We start from the raw sequence: 18,563 nt of genomic DNA on the forward strand, positions 1-18,563 counted from the left end.
ACTAACTTAGTTCCGCCAGAGTGCCCCCTTAGATTTTTCAGAGTGCCCCCCTTACATCCTCTGACAAAATGCCCCCTTACATCCTCCAGAGTGCCCCCTTACATCCTCCAGAATGCGTCTTTAGTACTACTGTACTAAGGGGGCACTCTGGAGGAGAATGTAAAGGGACACTCTGGAGGATGTAAAGGGGGAACTCTGGAGGATGTAAAGGGGGACTCTGGTGGTACGAAGATACCTCCAGCGTGCCCCCTACAGAGAGCCCTGAGGAGTGATGGCTTCTATTGATCTCTAACATGCGGACTAGCCTGTTCCTATCATGTCAGTGTTTGGAGGAGTGGAGCATACAGCCCACCTCACAGCCACCTTATTCCTGTCCTGTTCGCTCTCTCCCTGCCACAGCCCCAATGTTCACCAGGTACTTTAACTTTACCTGTGGATTACTGGCTCCACCTCTGTGTCACTTCCTGCAGCAAGTGTCCATCTTTTGCAGTGAAGTGCAGGAAGGAGGGGAGGAGGACATCAGCCAGAGCCCAGGGACCGGACACCACATCCTCCTCCTCCTCTCAGGTCAGCCACCTCTGCCTCTATTTTCTTAGCCGGGGATCGGGGCTTTCACGCTGCCACCGCCAGACCTGCCCCCTGCCCGCCTGAGCAGTAGCAGCAGTCGGGCAGTTCTGGGCCTACACTACAGCACAGACAAAGCACTCTTGGACATGAAAAAAGTGCAGGGTTTTCATAACACAGATCGGCAATGTCATGCACTCCTGGGGCCCCCCACAATGGTGGAACACCAGGGCTTGGTCGCAAGTGTGACCTTTGTGACCCTGGTACTTCGTTCCTCTGTTATCAGCATGAGTAACTTCTATGAAGTTTTCCGGACAGAAGATAAATTTGTGTCGGAAAGGGGGGCTCAGGACAGAGCTTGTCTATTCACAACATTGTTCTTCTGCTGTGTGGAGGGGGGTGTTCCTTTCCTCCAGTCAGTTCTCACACAATGTAACTGCAGTCTCTCCACCCTCTTCTCTCTGCTGAGACAGATGAAGAAAGATTTTTAACAAGATCTGCACTTCTGAAAGGGTGTAGAGAGGAGAAGACTGCAAATAAATTAATGAAACAAATTCTCCTACATAGGTTTTATCTTTGTCTATCACCTGAGGCTGTTCACTTCACTTGGTATAGGTGAGGGTTTACAGCCACTTTTAAAGTGAATAACCACACCAAATTCACTATATGGACCACTTATGTGTTTATACATGTTGATCATATCACCCCTTAATCTCCTCTTCTCAAGAAAGTTCCGTTCCTCTAATCTTTCCTCATAGATGAGCTCCTCCATGCCTCTTATCAGTTTGGTTGCCCTTTTCTGCACTTTCTCCAGTTCCCTGATATCCCTTTTAGTGCCCAAAACTGAACGGCATATTCCAGATGAGGTCTTACTTTTGATTTGTATGGGGAAAAATTATATCTTTCTCTCTGTAGTCCATACCTCTTTTAATACAAGAAAGGATTTGTCACATAGTTGTCCAATTAGCTCTTTGCCGACCGCGCTATAGCCACTTGACGGCTACAGCACGGTCGCCCACTTCTGGGAAGCCGTCATATGTCCTCCCATCACTGCTGATCACAGATTGAGGTAAAGAGCCAATCAGCGGCTCTTTACCACGTGATCTGCTGTGTCCAATCACAGCTGATCACGAAGGTAAACAGAATCCAGCTACCGGCATTCCTTTCCTTATGCGGACAGCATGAGGAGAGGTGAAGAGAGACGATAACCTGCTTGTGTAAAAGGAACGTGTACACTGATAATCAGAGCACTGATAATCAGGACACTTATTATCAGTGCAGTCCCACCAGTGCTGCCAATCAGTGCCCACCAGTGCTTATCAGTGCCTCCTCATCAGTGTTACCTTTCAGTGTTGCCTATCGGTGCAGCCTCATCAGTTTGGGCAACTCATCAACAATGCCGATCAGTGCCGCCTCATCAGCGCACAATAGGGGAAAGAGGAAAAATTACCTGTTTGCGAAATTTGAAAAATCTAAACAAATAAAAAAAACCCACTGGTGATTAAATACCACCAAAAGAAAGCACTATTTGTGTGAAAAAAATGAAAAAAAAAAAAATATTTTGGGTACAGTGTTGTATGACTGCGCAATTGTCATTCAAAGTGCAACAGAGGTCACCGTGTAAATTGGAGACATCCTTTAAGGACATTATTCCACTGCATAGCATGGTGTCATCTGCAAAGACTGAAATGGTTCTTTTAATCCCAGACCCTATATCATTTATAAATATATTAAAAAGTAAGGGTCCCAACACTAAACCTTGGGGTACACCACTAATAACCTTAGATCATTCAGAGTAAGAATCATGTGATTATGTGAGCCTAATCACTACTATATGGTCTTGTGTAGGTTACTACTGATTAATTAATCAGCAATTAATCTCTAGGGATTTTGTTGTGTGTGATTACACTACCAAAAATCTCTCTAGCCCAATGTCTGTAGGTACCTTGTTTTATATAAATAAATTCAGCTCCAATGAAAAATAAATAAATGTGTGGCACCTTTTAAAGAATATACCTGTAATTAAGATCACATTTTCATATCAAATGTAATTTAAAAAATCAATATGCGTGAGGACTGTTCAATATCATGGGCCTCATTTACTAATCTGTAAAAGCTGAGTGAACTGAAATTGCATTTACTTAAAATATATCAGACAAGCTTTTTTTTCCAAATTGATTGGAACTTGAAGAAATTGGAAAAATAGAGAATTCTGGCCATAGCATTGCCGAAATTCCGAGGCAGAGCGCTCCTGCAGGTGCCCGTGTTGCTGGGCATAGGCACCTATGCATACAAGTATCAGTGCCGAAACAAAGCATTACAAGTACTCGCGCATATGCTCTGATACTTGACCCGATACCTGAGTCCTCAGTGTAGCAGGGGGGGCCGGGCAGCCTCACAGATGATTGGTGTGGGCAGTTACAAGCACTTGATCTCCCTGTATAGCTTTTAATAAAGCAGCTGGCAGCCACTTCTCCTCCTCTCCCTCCCGCGGCTTTCAGCTGCTTTATTGAAAGGTATACAGGGAGATCGGTGCTTGTAACTGCCCGCACTGATCGTTCCGACTGTTCCCTGTGTCCTCCCGTGGCTCCCAGGATCCTCCTCCGGGTCCTCCACCAGCTTCTTGGGTCTGCTCTGGTCCCCCCTGTGCTCCCGGGTCCTCTGTGTCCTTCCCCGGTCCCCCCCATGTCCTGGATGTGTCAGGATGGAGAGTGGAGGAAGGAGCTGGTAAATATGTAATTTACCTGCTCCTTTCTTTTCTGAATGAACAGAGGCAGTGATCACCGCCTCTGTCCATTTATAACAGCATTGTAAACTTATGATGCTTCAGTTTATGAATAAGTTTATGAATGTGTTTATGACTCTGTCTCCTCTCCATTCATCTTCAGTGCAGCTGTGGTTGCAGGGAAAGGGACTGGGAAATCTGTATCCTCAGTCCCTGTCTCAAAGGGGAGATATCTTAACAAAGCCCCCCAACAGGGCTGATATAAATAAGTAAAGAATTGTAAAAGGTTAAATTGTAAAAATAAAATTTAAAAAACACTACCCCCCTTCCAAAAAAAGAATACATTGTAAAAATAAATAAATAAATAAATTGTAAAAAAAAAAAAAAAATAGATTGTAAAAAATAAAATAAAAATAAAAACTACTGACACAGCCCACGCTTCATCAGTGCCACCTATCAGTGCCCATCAGTGCTGCATATTAGTGCCACTGTCACATAACATTAAAAAAAAATATTGGTAATCGATATCGACGAGTACTTGAAAAAAGTATCAGTACTTGTACTCGGTCTTAAAAAAGTGGTATCGGTGCAACCCTAATTCCTGTGTTTGACCCGGCTTATCCTGACAACGCTTGCTCTCCACCTATCCTGACCTCGCCTTGCCTTTAAGACTTTGTTATATTTTCATCTGCCTGATATCCTGCTGCTAACCTCTGCCTGCACATTGGCCATTCTCTGCCTGGCGTTTATGCTTGTATCTGATCATCCGTTGCTGACCTGGCTTGTCTAAACCCTACATCCAGTTATCGGTCTGTCCTGCTCTGCACAGTGCCTGGTGAGGCCAGTCCTATATCCGCTGTGTGCCTGCATCTGCTGTTCCTGCTGCCATCCGCTGCTTCAGCCATCCAGCCCAGCACTGGTGACACACCTACAAACACTCCTGTGACCAACGGAAGATCTTGCAGGCACTCACCTCACCGCGCTCTCACGGCCACTGTCGCAACTCCAGTAGCCCTTGAGCCGGGGCTGTATGAGAGGTCTCCATCTACAAGTCAAGCTCTGCCACAAGGTACGTCATACAATTACTGAATTCCAGAAAGTGTATTGTAGGCATCAGCTATGAGCTAGTATATTCCCCTAGTGCCCTTGTGTAACAAGGGGTATTTCTGGCAGGTTTAGGGAGTACATATGCTTGATAAAGAAAATTCATCATGTTTATCAAATCATGATATTTATAAAAACAGTCATAACGCATTCAAGCTATATAAAGGCATTAAAGTGATTCTAAACGAAAGATTAAACAAAAAGCAAACATCATACTTACCTGCTCTGTGTAATGGTTTTGCACAGAGCAGCAAGATCCTCTTCCTTTTGGGTCCCCTGCCGGCGGTCCTGGCTCCTACCCCCTGCTGAGTGCCTCCAATAGCAAGCTGACCACTGTATTTAAGACAGTGGTCAGCAAGACTAAACCTGGCCATACATTGTACAAATTTCAGGAACCTGATGAAATTTGCTCAGTGGGTGGCCCTGTCATCCACCTCCTTGTCAACATCCCTTCACTGAAAAAAACTGTCTTCAGCATAGCGGCTACATTGAACCAAATGCAGCCCCTTTTCAGATGGCTGTCAAAATCGAAATATGCACGTTGGGAGATTTGTCCATTTGTGCTATTTAGCGAACTAAAAAGCAACAATATATGACCAGCCTAAAACAGTGGGGGTATCTCCCTATTGGGTACACAGAAGGGGTCATAATCCTTCCACGATGTATCTAAAACTCAAAGAAAAACTTAAAAAGAAAAAAAAGTTTCTGTTATACATACATACATACAATGCAGATGCAGGACACTTGAGATGAATGTCTGATAACTGCAAAGTATTATCGGCTACCAAACTATTGAAAACCATTAGTAAAGTAGGGAAAATGATTCATTTCAATGTCCTATCTATACTGAAGAGCAAATTCCAAACTGCTTGTATAACTAAGTAAGGAAATTAAAATTCAGTTCAAACATGAAACGAATACCTGCTTCAGTGAGGTGCAAATAATGTTTGCTTATTAGAGGGCATGCAGTCCTAGGATGCAGGGTACTTTATATAAGACGTACTTATTAAAAACCTCAGTGAACTTTATACGGTTGTTATTGATCAGTGTATGCCATTGCTGCATACAATGCATTATCAAACAAACCTGAGCGTGCTTTACTACCCAAATATCATTTTTACATTTTCAGAGTATGCAAATGAAGAATATATAGCACATTTCAGTTTTGGACTAACAATGGAGTGTTGGATCACTTCTCAGCTATCTCTCAAGGAATATGGTGGGTAAGAGTTTCCAGATCACACAGACATAACGTGGGGGTCTCTAATGTTTTTCATGTATTTTGTATTAGACAGCAGGGGGGGGGGGGGGGGGGGCTGATTTGTAAGAAGAGGAGATGTAAAGGTCTACAGATCTCATATAGGTCTGTAGGTCATTTACAAACTCTTCTACCCAATTCCATAAAGTGATAGTAAACTGACACTACAGGAGCATAAAACAACTATTCAAGAAACAAAATGAATCTAAAATCCCGCCTTTCATTGACCTCGTGCCCACAAAATGCTTTATACATGACACTTACTGCTATGTTGTCACCTGCGCAGTTCAGTTAGGTGACACAATGAATGTCCGAACTCTTTAGAAGGGCTCTTTTCTCTCTCAGGGCTGCATTATACGACACACTTTTACATTGATCACCTCACTCACTTGTCACTTTGCATTTTTGTTTAAAACAGGAAATTAAGAAAGCCGCAACATCAGCCTTTCCGCCTCTCCTCTCTACTCTTTCCTCCTTTCAGTACTTGTCTTGAGTGACACTGCCTTCTTTAGGTTAACCCCCTGCGTTCCAGCTGTACACATTTTAAAAGACGATCAAACTAACTTTCTGTTTGTCTTTGTATGACACAACTACACTATATGTAGAAAGTCTGTCTGTATCCATCACAGTACTCAGCAGTATTTAAAAAGTGATATTTTAAAGTGCTACAAAGGGAAGAGTAAAGGTAAACCCTGTCCACCTGTTTTAACCCCATTTTTGCTGACAAATGCGTTGGCAGAGATTCCCCATTTGCTTCAATATGTAGCGATTGGTGCGCAACAAGCTACATGTTGAGTAAACTTTGCTGCAGGTGCAAAGCATCATGACCATGACATGTGAACAGCCTGGTTCACTGCCTATTGTGTTTTTGTGCCCCCCACCCCAACCACACATCTAAACCTAAAACCTAAAACCATCAAAGAATACAGTATGTTGACCCAACATTTCATATTCCTGATATGTGCCTGCTGTACGATGTACTTGTATAAAAAAAAGTATACTGTTCTCTTTGTATAAAATCCCTGCTGATCCTGCCAGTCCTTCTGCTTTCCTATTATATTAAAAACTGAAGCAGGAGAGCCCAGCATGGTCAGTTCTCCAGCTATGCTGGGAACTCAGCCTGTTCTCCTCCAGAGATTTGTCCTGACAGTCTCCTCTCCTGCACAGTCTTTCACTGGGAAGCTCAGTGTGCTGCTGTTTCTCCTCCCCTCCAGCTCCCATGCAGCTGAGAACAGAGGGCATGTGATCAAGGCATATATATATATATATATATATATATATATATATATATATATATATATATATATATATAGAGACACAAATGGTTTGCCTTTCCTTTTTAATTTAAACGGAATGGGTTGTTTTACAAAATGATGATTTACTTAAGGTAGAAAACATCTTGTCCCTTGCTGTAACACACTGCCCCCCCCCCCCCCCCCAATACAGGAGAAGACTCCTGTATCGGTCCAGCTCTGTGCCCAGCTGCCAATCTTCTCTCCACTGTCTATGCTCTCACAAGCTTGGCTTAGAGCAGCAGGAGTGAGGAAAGGGGGAGAGACACAGGAAGCACCAACCTGAGTGTAGTATATTAAATACGGTTTATTAGCAAAGTAAGTAATGCACTTACAGGAAATGACATAAAAACAAGCTCATCTGTAAATGGTGTCTACAGGTGTAGCTCGGCATCCAAAACGAGCATCCACGGAGCTGGCAGATGACTGTGGGAGCCTCAATCCGTCCTGTGGCCCCCAGGAAGTCGGTCTGAGCCACCGTGGAGCACAGGGAGATGACGTCACCAGTAAGCAGAGAGACACCAGGGGAGAAACAACTGAATAAAAGAGTAGCAGGAGTCATTGGCTTCTGCTGCTGTCAGTCAAATCCTGTGAGTAAAGAGCGAGGAGCATGGCCGCACTGGGTGTCTATGGATGCACACAGCCCAGCTTGGGAGCAAGCCCACACATCTGCACCCATAGCAAGCAGCTTGCTATGAGGGCAGACACAGACGAGGAGGGGCCAGGATCGCTGGTGGGGGACCCAAATCACTTTAAGAATCCTATCCTAGAGTGAAGTATCAGCTCACTGGACCACTGGGGGTCCATAACAGCCTTTAGGGGGTAAGGGGGTGCTACACTCACTTTATGTGCTCTGTTCACAAGCTTTCTCCTACTCTTTTATGCATAACATAAAATCCCAGGGTACTGTGGTATTTAGCGAGAGCTGAGAACAATGCTAACCAATAAGTCAACAGAGGCTAAGAGCACAGGAAGTTATCAACTGACCAGATTTCTGTCAGGATCAGCGGGTATTTTTTTTTTGCACTTACCAAACAGGTCAAACAACAATGCTATCAATGGTATGTTTAACAGGCTAAAAGATAAAGATAAGATAAAAAGATACAACTCCAGGAAGAATCACACTCTGCATTCCATGTCTGCAAACCAGGTGTTAAATGCTGACTCAAAAACTGTATACAACCCAACAAGTGGATCAAGCCTGCCTTTTACACAAAGCCACAGGTTTTCATTGTGCACCATTACAACCTTCTAGCCATCAGCGTCCTAACAACCAATGAAGTCATTGGTTGATAAGGAGGATGTCAGGATGCCTGCACATCATCCTTGTTTGCCCCGCCCCTCTCCGTCAGCACTGGGGTCACATTAGCTGAGTAAGACCCCTTTCACACTGAAGGCGCTTTTCAGGCATTTTAGCACTAAAAATAGCGCCTTAAAAGCTCCTCTCAAGCCTCCCCAATGTGAAAGCTGGAGTGCTTGCAAAGCGCTTGCAGGACCGAAAAAAAAAGTCCTGCAAACAGCATCTTTGGGGCGGTTCGGGAGTGGTGTATACTTGCAAAGCGCTTCGGCAGCGGCGATTTGTGGGCGGTTTTAACCCTTTCCTCGCCCGCTAGCGGGGTTAAAAGTGCGCTGCTATAACAGCAGTAAAGCCCCGCTAAGACTAGTGGCGCTTTACCGCTAACGCGGCCGCGCTAGCAGTGTGAAAGTGGTCTATGGGAGAGAAACATGGGATACTAGTCAGTACTAATGTGCAAAGGTGTATTTGCTTTGGAAAAATAAATCAACTCTAAGGTTGAGTGTACTACGTGTGTAGATGTTGCTGCATTATGTATAACTATTAGTTTCATTTTTTACATTTTAGGCTGGGGTGATTCAAGATTGTCTTGACTAAAAAAAGATTGAGAAACACTGTTTTAGGGGATACAGTTTCAGCCTTCTTTTAGTCACAGGTTCAGTTCATTCATAACAGCTCTTTCCTTTTCTTTAATTAGCCCACAGTTATCACATGGCACCTGGGCCAATCACGGCACCCTGTAGCATGTGGTTAGCTGTAGCCAATCACAAGTGATCACAGCTGTCATGACCGTAAACCATTCATGACAGTTGAACATTTCTTCATCTTCATTGTAACAGCAAACAAAGCGTAAACAAAAAATCCCTGATCACTTCCTCACTTACTATGGTGACACTGAACTATTCCGATGACAGGACGTAAAAACAAATAGTAAAATAAAAAAGTTTAAAAAAAAATGAAAAAAAAAAAACTTAAAAAAATGTAGTAAAAAATGATTTACATTTTTTTTAGCATATTGTCACCAGTGAATGTTCCTGATCACTGCCACATCAGTCATATGATGACACTGTACTGCCCTGGTGACAGTATGTAAAAAAAAATGTATTTCTTCATTTTCTAAAAAAATTACGACAAAAAATTACAACTTCAAAAAACTCACTTTGCCTCTTACTAAATGTCTCAGACTGTCTACTTTCCAAAAAGGGGTCATTTGGGGGATATTTGTACTCCCCTGGCATGTTAGGGCCTCAAGAAATAAGATAGGCCATCAGTACATCAGAATTGACATCTTTTCAAATATATATACCTTTTTTTTTTCAATTCATTTTACCAAAGACATGTAAAACAATACATTTTGACCTAAATTTATGATGAAATTAGATTTTATTGGATGTGTTTTATAACATAATGTGGACATTTTTTTGTTTTTTTAAATTTTTGGAATTTTTTCCATTTCTATAAATAAAAAATTCCAGATGTGGCCTAACCATAAAGTGGCAGGATTATAGTTTTATCACTGGAGTATATCCCCTTTTTTATGCATGCTAATATTTTGCCGGTTTGCTAGCTGCAGCTTGACATTGCATGCTATTGCTCAGTCTGTCTTTTACTAGGAGCCCCAGATCTTTCTTAAAGTGGTGTTCCAGCCGAAATTATACTTTTTAAATAAAAATACCCCTATAATACACAAGCTTAATGTATTCTAGTAAAGTTAGTCTGTAAACTAAGGTCTGTTTTGTTAGTTTATAGCAGTAGTTTGTTATTTTATAAACTTACAGCAGGCTGTGGCCATCTTAAGTGTGGGCATCTGAAGCCAGACTGTATTTCTTCCTGGATCTCATCCTTGCAGATCTCGCACATGTTCAGTGCAGCACAAGCAGTGTAATAGGTTTCAGGTCAGGTTTCCATAGCAACGGCAGTGTCAGAGGAAGTTGCCGCCCCTTCCCAGAAGGCATTGCAAACAGGAAATGATGCGATGGGCCGCGGCCAGGGAGGAGGAAGTGAAAAATGAATACAGCAGATATACAGTAAGTGCTGAGAAAAAAGAAAATATATCCAATTCGTTTACAGTGCACAGTTTAGTGAGGGATGCTGAAGAGTTGTAAAAGTGGGTGGAACTCCACTTTAATCACTCAAGGACCAGCCTCGTTTTGGATTTTAGGTGTTTACATGTTTAAAATAGGTTTTTTTGCTAGAAAATTACGTAGAACCCCCAAACATTATGTATTGTTTTTTTTCTAACACCCTAAAGAATAAAATGGCAGTCAATGCAATACTTTTTTTTGCACCGTATTTACGAAGCGGTCTTATAAGCGCACTTTTTTTGGAAAAAATTCACTTTTTTTGAATAAAAAAATAGGACAACAATAAAGTTAGCCCAATTTTTTTTTATATTGTAAAATATAATGTTATGCCAAGTAAATTGATACCCAACATGTCACGCTTCAAAATTGCGCCCGCTCGGAGAATGGCATCAAACTTTTACCTTCAAAAATCTCCATAGGTGATGTTTAAAAAATTCTACAGGTTGCATGTTTTGCGTTACAGAGGAGGTCTAGGGCTAGAATTATTGCTCTTGCTCTACCGGTCGTGATGATACCTCACATGTGTGGTTTAATCACCATTTTCATATGCGGGTGCTACTCACGTATGCGTTCGCTTCTGCATGCGAGCTCGTCGGGACGGGGGGGTTTTAAAAAAAAAATATTTTTATTATTTATTTTACATGATTTTATTTATTTTTACACAGTTTTAAAAAAAAATTGTGTCACTTTTATTCCTATTACAAGGAATGTAAACATCCCTTGTAATAGAAAAAAGCATGACAGGACCTCTTATATGAGATCTGGGGTCAAAAAGACCTCAGATCTCATATTTACACTAAAATGCAATAAAAAAAAAAAAAAAAAAAGGTCATTTAAAAAAATGACATTGAAAAAAATGTGCCTTTAAGACATATGGGCAGAAGTGACATTTTGACATCGCTTCCGCCCAGCAGTGTCATGGATACGAGTGGGCGCCATCTTAGCCTCACTCATCTCCAGGCACAGAAGGTAGACAGACGCGTTCGCCTCCGCCGCTAACGACGGCTCTGGTAAGTGGCGGAGGGCACCGGATCGCGGTGGGAGGAGGGGACCCTCTTCCGCCACTGATAAAAGTGATCTTGTGGCGAAACCACTTTTATCTTAAAGCCGACCGCCGCACGAAAACAGGGATACCGGGGTTATGGCAGCTAGCTGCTGCCATAACAACGATATCCGCCATCAAAGTTTGGAAGTACATCGGCGTGCAGCGGTCGGCAAGTGGTTAATCCTTGATTCCCCCAGAGGTTCTCCCCCTAGTGAATAGTTTGCATTTTTGTTTTTAGTTCCCAAGCATTACCTTATATTTCTCCACATTAACCACTTCTGCCCCTGAAGGTCTTACCCCCGTAATAACCAGACCATTTTTTGGATACGGCACTGCATTATTTTATATGAAAATTGCATGGTCGTGCGACACACCAAATAAAATGTATGTCCTTTTTTCCCCACAAATAGAGCTTTCTTTTGGTAGTATTTGATCACCTCTGTGTTTTTTATGTTTTGCACTATAAACAACAAAAAGACCAACAATTTTGAAAAGGATTTTTTTACTTTCTGCTATAATACATATCCAATGAAAAAAATGTAAAACATCGAATTTCTTCAACAATTAGACCAACATGTATTCTGCTAAATATTTTTGGTAAAACAAATCACAATAAGCGTATATTGATTGGTTTACGCAAAAGTTATCGCGTCTACAAACTTTGCAATATTTTTATGGCAGTTTTATAAAAAAAAAATGTTACTATCAATGGTGGCGATCCAGCGATTTTTAGCGGGACTGCGACATTGCGGCAAACAAATCGGACACCTAACTGACACCTTTGACACTTTTTTGAGAACCAGTGACATTATTACAGTGAACAGTGCTAAAAATATGCACTGTTACTGTACTAATGACAATGGCAGGGAAGGGGTTAACACCAGGGGCAATCAAAGGGTTAAGTGTGTCCCTAGGAGGTGCTTGCTAACTGTGCGGGGGATGGACTCACTGGATGAACACAGAGATCTGTGTTCCTGCTTAGCAGGAACACATATTACTGTGTTTTTCCCTGTCAGAACAGGGATCTGCCTGGTTTACATAGGCAGATCCCCATTCTGCCTCTCTGTGGAGTGATCACTAGCCCTCTGGCCAATCAGCGCACACGCGCCCCCGGCGGCGCACATGTGTTTCCGCTGTTTATTGCACGAACTGACATTTCGTCGGTCGTTTTGCACAAAATAGAGCCAACCTGCCGCAGTATATGTACTTAAACCTCATTTGTCATGTAGTTGCCCTCCCTATTATTTTATTCAGGTCTTTCTGCAAAATTTCTATATCCTGATGTATAATTATTGCCCTGCTTATTTTTGTGTCGTCTGCAAAAAACTGATATATAGCTATTTATCCCATCCTCTATATCATTTATGAATACATTAAACTGGGGTACCCCACTTACCACTCCAGACCAGTCTGCGTACAAGTTATTTATCACTACCCTTCGGACACGCCCATGTAACCAGTTTTCTATCCAAGAACAGCCCTTATGGTCCATGCCTGCAGACCTCAGCTTGTAGTAAGCGTTTATGGGGAACTGTATTGAATGCTTTTGCAAATTCAGATACACCACATACCCTGGCTTCCCCTACCTAGATGGCAGCTAACAGATTGGTCTGGCAGGAATGTAGAGCAGTGCTAAATAGCAAAAAATACCCTGGTCATGAAAGGAGTAAAACCTTCCAGTGGTTGATGCTCAAGCATTTAATGCGCCCAGTGATAGACTGCTACACTCAAGCATTTTTTCTGCCAAAACTTTGCTACTACACAAAACCACACCGCTCTGGGCAGAAAAAGCCAAATGCTGGGATGGGTGGTGGCACACCTCGTCCAGGTGCTCTGGCTCAGGATGTCCCTACTACGTCCAAAAACAGACCACAAATGTACATTGAAGAGCCGGCACCACTGGAAATTCAGTCTTCAAATGTTATTGTCAAATAACACTTGAAGACTGATATTCCAGTGGTGCCGGCTCTTCAATGTACATTTAAAACTTTGCTGCTCCTGGGCACACTGGCAGTGTTTTTTTTTTCTGCCTCTAAACGCCCCTGCTTCTAAACTTCTCTAAACGCCTATGTGTGCATGGATACATAGGCGAACATGCAGGGGCAGTTAGAGCCCTTGCACACTGGGGCGGGGGGCGGCGTCGGCGGTAAAACGCCGCTATTATTAGCGGCGTTTTACCGTCGGTATGCAGCCGCTAGCGGGGCGGTTTTACCCCCCGCTAGCGGCCGAGAAAGGGTTAAATATCACCGCAAAGCGCCTCTGCAGAGGCGCTTTGCCGGCGGTATAGCCGCGCCGTCCCATTGATTTCAATGGGCAGGAGCGGTAAAGGAGCGGTATACACACCGCTCCTTCACCGCTCCGAAGATGCTGCTAGCAGGACTTTTTTTACCGTCCTGCCAGCGCATCGCTCCAGTGTGCAAGCCCTCGGGGCTTGCACACTGGAATGAAAGTAGCGGCACTTTCGGGGCGGTTTGCAGGCGCTATTATTAGCGCAATAGCGCCTGCAAACCGCCCCAGTGTGCAAGGGCTCGGTTTGCAGGCGCTATTATTAGCGCAATAGCGCCTGCAAACCGCCCCAGTGTGCAAGGGCTCTTAGAGGCAGAAAAAAAAAAGCCAGATGCTCCTAGGAGCAGCTGATAAACATTCAGTGGGCATGAGACCGCTAAACATATTCTTCTGTTTGTGAATCATTAAAACTGGAAAAAAGAAAATGACAACAAATGTATTAATGCTATTAACAGCCTGTCATTTTTCATTTTTTATTGTAGAAAATGTAGGATGTAAAATGTCAGATGTCAGCCTTTGCCATAATAGCTGATATTTTCAGACATATTACCCGTTTTTCCAGCACTGCTTCTTATTGCTGAAAATGACAATGTTTAATGAAATACGCCTTTTTTCTCTCAGCAACACCTCATGTATCTTGAAAAAAGGGTGTTTAAATCTGTTGTGAATGTACAAAGTAGAATGGGGTAGTTTTTGTTTTTTTATTCTGCACATTGGGTAGGAGGTTGTCAAATCAAACATCTGTCTGTAGAATTAAAATAAGGAATTTTGTTAATTATCAGTAGTTGACAATCATTCACGTTTTACTGCATTTGTAATGTCTGTTATTATAATAAAAAGATACAGATGACTAATTTTTCTCTTCTTCAAAAAAAGTCTTTAGACTCGATTTCATTTTTAAATACTTCATATTTTGCAAAAGCGTATTTTTCTTCCTTTGCTTTTCATTCTTTCTTGCTGAGTGCATCCACATTGTAGTTTCTAAGTACTAGATATTCTAAAAATTCAGGGGCCCAGTCTCTTAAAAGCAGTGGGATCTTGGTGGCTCCATATTGGTAATATACTTCCCTTTGGCGCAGGGCTCCACCTTTAATAATTTCATAAGCACATTCCTCCTTTGGAGCAGCAGGCTGCTGAATCACATGTGAAACAGTATTTAAAGCAGTATCTGCAATAATGAATTAGAAAAAGATTACAATAAATAAATAAACACACACACACAGTATCTCACAAAAGTGAGTACACCCCTCACATTTTTGTAAATCTTTTATTATATCTTTTTATGTGACAACATGGAAGAAATTACACTTTGCTACAATGTCAAGTAGTGAGTGTACAGCTTGTATAACAGTGTAAATTTGCTGTCCCCTCAAAATAACCCAACACACAGCCATTAATGTCTAAACCGCTGGCAACAAAAGAGAGTACACGCCTAAGTGAAAATGTCCAAATTTGTCCCAAAGTGTCAATATTTTGTGTGGTCACCATTATTTTCCAGCATTGCCTTAACCCTTTTGGGCATGGAGTTCACCAGAGCTTCACAGGTTGCCACTGGAGTCCTCTTCCACTCCTAAATGACGACATCACAGGGCTGGTGGATGTTAGAGACCTTGCGCTCCTCCACCTTCCATTTGAGGATGCCCCACAGATGCTCAATAGGGTTTAGGTCTGGAGACATGCTTGGCCAATCCATCACCTTTACCTTTAGCTTCTTTAGGCATTGGTTGTCTTGGAGGTGTGTTTGGGGTTGTTATCATGTTGGAATACTGCCCTGTGACCCAGTCTCTGAAAGGAGGGGATCATACTCTACTTCAGTATGTCACAGTACATGTTGGCATTCATGGTTCCCTCAATGAACTGTAGCTCCCCAGTGCCGGTAGCACTCCTGCAGCCCCAGACCATGATACTCCCACCACCATGCTTGACTGTAGGCAAGATAAACTTGTCTTTGTACTCCTCACCTGGTTGCCGCCACACATGCTTGACACCTTCTGAACCAAATAAGTTTATCTTGGTCTCATTAGACCACAGGACATGGTTCCAGTAATCCATGTCCTTAGTCTGCTTGTCTTCAGCAAACTGTTTTCTTGTGCATCATCTTTAGAAGAGGCTTCCTTCTGGGACGACAGCCATGCAGACCAATTTGATGCAGTGTGCGGCATATGGTCTGGGCACTCACAGGCTGACCCCACACCCCTTCAACCTTTACAGCTATGCTGGCAGCACTCACACATCTCTTTCCCAAAGACAACCTCTGGATATGATGCTGAGCACGTGCACTCAACTCCTTTGGTCGACCATGACGAGGCCTGTTCTGAGTGGAACCTGTCCTGTTAAACCGCTGTGTGGTCTTGGCCACTGTGCTGCAGCTCAGTTTCAAGGTCTTGGCAATCTTCTTATAACCTAGGCCATCTTTATGTAGAGCAACATTTCTTTTTTTCAGATCCTCAGAGAGTTCTCTGCAGTGAGGTGCCATGTTGGACTCCCAGTGACCAGTATGAGAGAGTGAGAGCGATAACACCAAATTTAACACACCTGCTCCCCATTCACACCTGAGACATTGTAACACTAATGAGTCGCATGACATCGGGGAGGGAAAATGGCTATTTGGGCCCAATTTGCACATTTTCACTTGGGGGTGTACTCATATTTGTTGCCAGCGGTTTAGACATTAATGGCTGTGTGTTGAGTTATTTTGAGGGGACAGCAAATTTTCACTGTTATACAAGCTGTACACTCACTACTTTACATTGTAGCAAAGTGTCATTTCTTCTATGTTGTCACATGAAAAGATAGAATAAAATATTTACAAAAATGTAAGGGGTGTACTGGGGGTGTACTTTGTGAGATACTGTGTGTATATATATATATATATATATATATATATATATATATATATATACACACACACACAGTATATATAAATTCTAAGTTGCAACATACTTCGAAACTCTGGGTAACCCATTTTACATTTAGGATTAGGATCTTAAAGCAATAATAGAAACCACTAAAGCATTTGTGCGGTTTTCACTCTGATGGCCATTTTGCCTGAGACACCGTATATGCCAGCACATCCTCTAAGTGCAGCTTCACCTTGCAAAGGGTAAAATTTAGGAAGCAAATGCTTCAATAAAAAAAATGAATAGAGGTAGATTAGGTAGATTTGCAGTGAAGAATGCAACAGGATGATAAGTGGCTATAAGATAATTGGCTATTTAGGCATGGGATGATGGGGCAGGACCTGAAATCTATCAAAGGTCTACTCTGGGCTAAAACCTTCACTCACCTGAGGAATTGCAGATTTAGAAGAGTTGCCTGCCTGCTCACCCCTATTTGTTTGAGTTCGGTTGACACAGCTTTCTCTGCAGTTTTATCAAATATTCCTTTAATGGCCTATGCCCTTGAGTGGAAGTTCAACCAGGTCGACGACAGGTCTTTTAGACTAGGTCAAGTTAATGTTCAAGCGTGCTCACAGCATAACTGTGACATGTGTTTATGTTGGAAATTGCTTATGTTGGAAATGTTAAATAAAGCTGTCGCCCTTCCCTTTCCAAAATAACCTTATGCTGCTTACACACGGTCGGAATTTCTGTCAAAAAAAGTGTGATGGGAGCTTTAGGTCAGATATTCCGACCGTGTGTATGCTCCATATAGCTTTTTCTGTCTGAATTTCCTCCAGCAAAAGATTGAGAGCTGGTTCTCTATTTTTCCGACGGAAAAAGTTCTTGACGGAAATTCCGTTCGTCTGTATGCAATTCCGACGCGCAAAGAAACACGCATGCTCTGAAACAATTCGACACATGCTCAGAAGCATTGAACTTCATTTTCTCTGCTCGTCATGGTGTTGTACGTCACCGCGTTCTTGACGGTCGATAGTTCAGAGAACTTTTGTGTGACCGCGTGTATGCAAGCCAAGCTTGAGCGGAATTCCGTTGGAAAAATCATCCGAGATTTTTCCAACGGAAATTCCACTAGTGTGTACGGGGCATAAGTGTCAATTTTTTGGGCAAGGCTACTGGTTGAGGTGGTTGTGGCTTTAAGCTTATGCTCCTCAGCGGTCATGTGGGCCATTTCTGATGTACTACAAGATTCCTATGAAGTCTAGGAAGAAATCTACTCATGGGGGAAAAAAGGTAGAATCTATATCCTTTGTAGAACTTGGACAGATCTTTAAACCTAAAGCAGAGCTGGCAAATTCCTTTTGCTATCTCATCCAACAATACTTGTTCATAGAGGTTCATGTATGGTCTTTGTTGTTTCCTGTCATGTTATCTGTGAAATTTGTCTTCAAAAGTCGTATTTGCAGTGGCAGTCAGTATTCATTCTGCTTGGATTCATTAACAATGGGTAAAGAAAAGATTGCCCAGCTGTCATGCCAATATTGCTGGGGGAGTGATCTCCAACTAGACAGTTCCAGCACTGACATTTCTCAGCAAAGCCAGAGCCATTGGAATGGGACATGGAGCCTACCCTCATCAGACAAATAACCTCTGACTCCAATAATCTATTTAGCTACTACTGCTGTTTTTAACCTGAAGATTTAAAAATATACATTTTTTTTTCTTGCTGGGTAGCTTAAAAGTGTACTGCTGACCCCCATTTGCACTGTTTTGTATATTACTCTACTTATTTTCAAGTTTAAGTGCAGCCAAAAGCAAAAACAGAAAAATCAGCACATGGGACATAGGATGTAGGATGTGTCCCTTGCGCTGATCCTCTTCTTATATTATTAATTCTCCACCATCCTGCCCCCCTCTCCACCCCTCCACCGTAATTCAGTGTGGAGGGGGTTAATACAACCAAAGGGTTGTCACAGGCTCTCATCAAGTGAGCCAGACTATACCCAAACACTCCCCCAGCTTCTTCCATTGAAACAGAAACTGAGGATGAAGGATGGGTGGCTGATTGAAA

General features: G+C 42.5%; 2 protein-coding genes and 1 long non-coding RNA gene across 4 annotated transcripts in view; 1 reads left to right on the forward strand and 2 right to left on the reverse strand.

The window, feature by feature from the left end:
* Nucleotides 1-6,071, reverse strand: part of TRAF3IP3 (TRAF3 interacting protein 3) — a 140,574-nt gene extending 134,503 nt beyond the window's left edge. The window contains exon 1 of one of the 2 annotated variants that reach the window (XM_073615760.1): nucleotides 5,916-6,071. The gene's annotated coding sequence lies outside the window, so the exon portion shown is untranslated. The remainder of the gene's footprint in view (nucleotides 1-5,915) is intronic. The other variant, XM_073615754.1, reaches the window with a different exon arrangement.
* The window catches only part of LOC141128463 (uncharacterized), a 35,118-nt gene continuing 22,080 nt past the window's right edge, over nucleotides 5,526-18,563 (forward strand). Inside the window, exon 1 of the long non-coding RNA XR_012241693.1 lies at nucleotides 5,526-5,612. This is a non-coding gene — a long non-coding RNA (uncharacterized lncRNA). The remainder of the gene's footprint in view (nucleotides 5,613-18,563) is intronic.
* The window catches only part of HSD11B1 (hydroxysteroid 11-beta dehydrogenase 1), a 96,106-nt gene continuing 89,394 nt past the window's right edge, over nucleotides 11,852-18,563 (reverse strand). The window contains exon 6 of the mRNA XM_073615761.1: nucleotides 11,852-14,820. Coding sequence (XP_073471862.1) covers nucleotides 14,597-14,820 — 224 coding nt within the window. The 3' untranslated portion in view covers nucleotides 11,852-14,596. The remainder of the gene's footprint in view (nucleotides 14,821-18,563) is intronic.

Source organism: Aquarana catesbeiana, linkage group LG02 (assembly GCF_042186555.1).
Source record: "Aquarana catesbeiana isolate 2022-GZ linkage group LG02, ASM4218655v1, whole genome shotgun sequence".
Taxonomy (NCBI): Eukaryota; Metazoa; Chordata; class Amphibia; order Anura; family Ranidae; genus Aquarana; species Aquarana catesbeiana.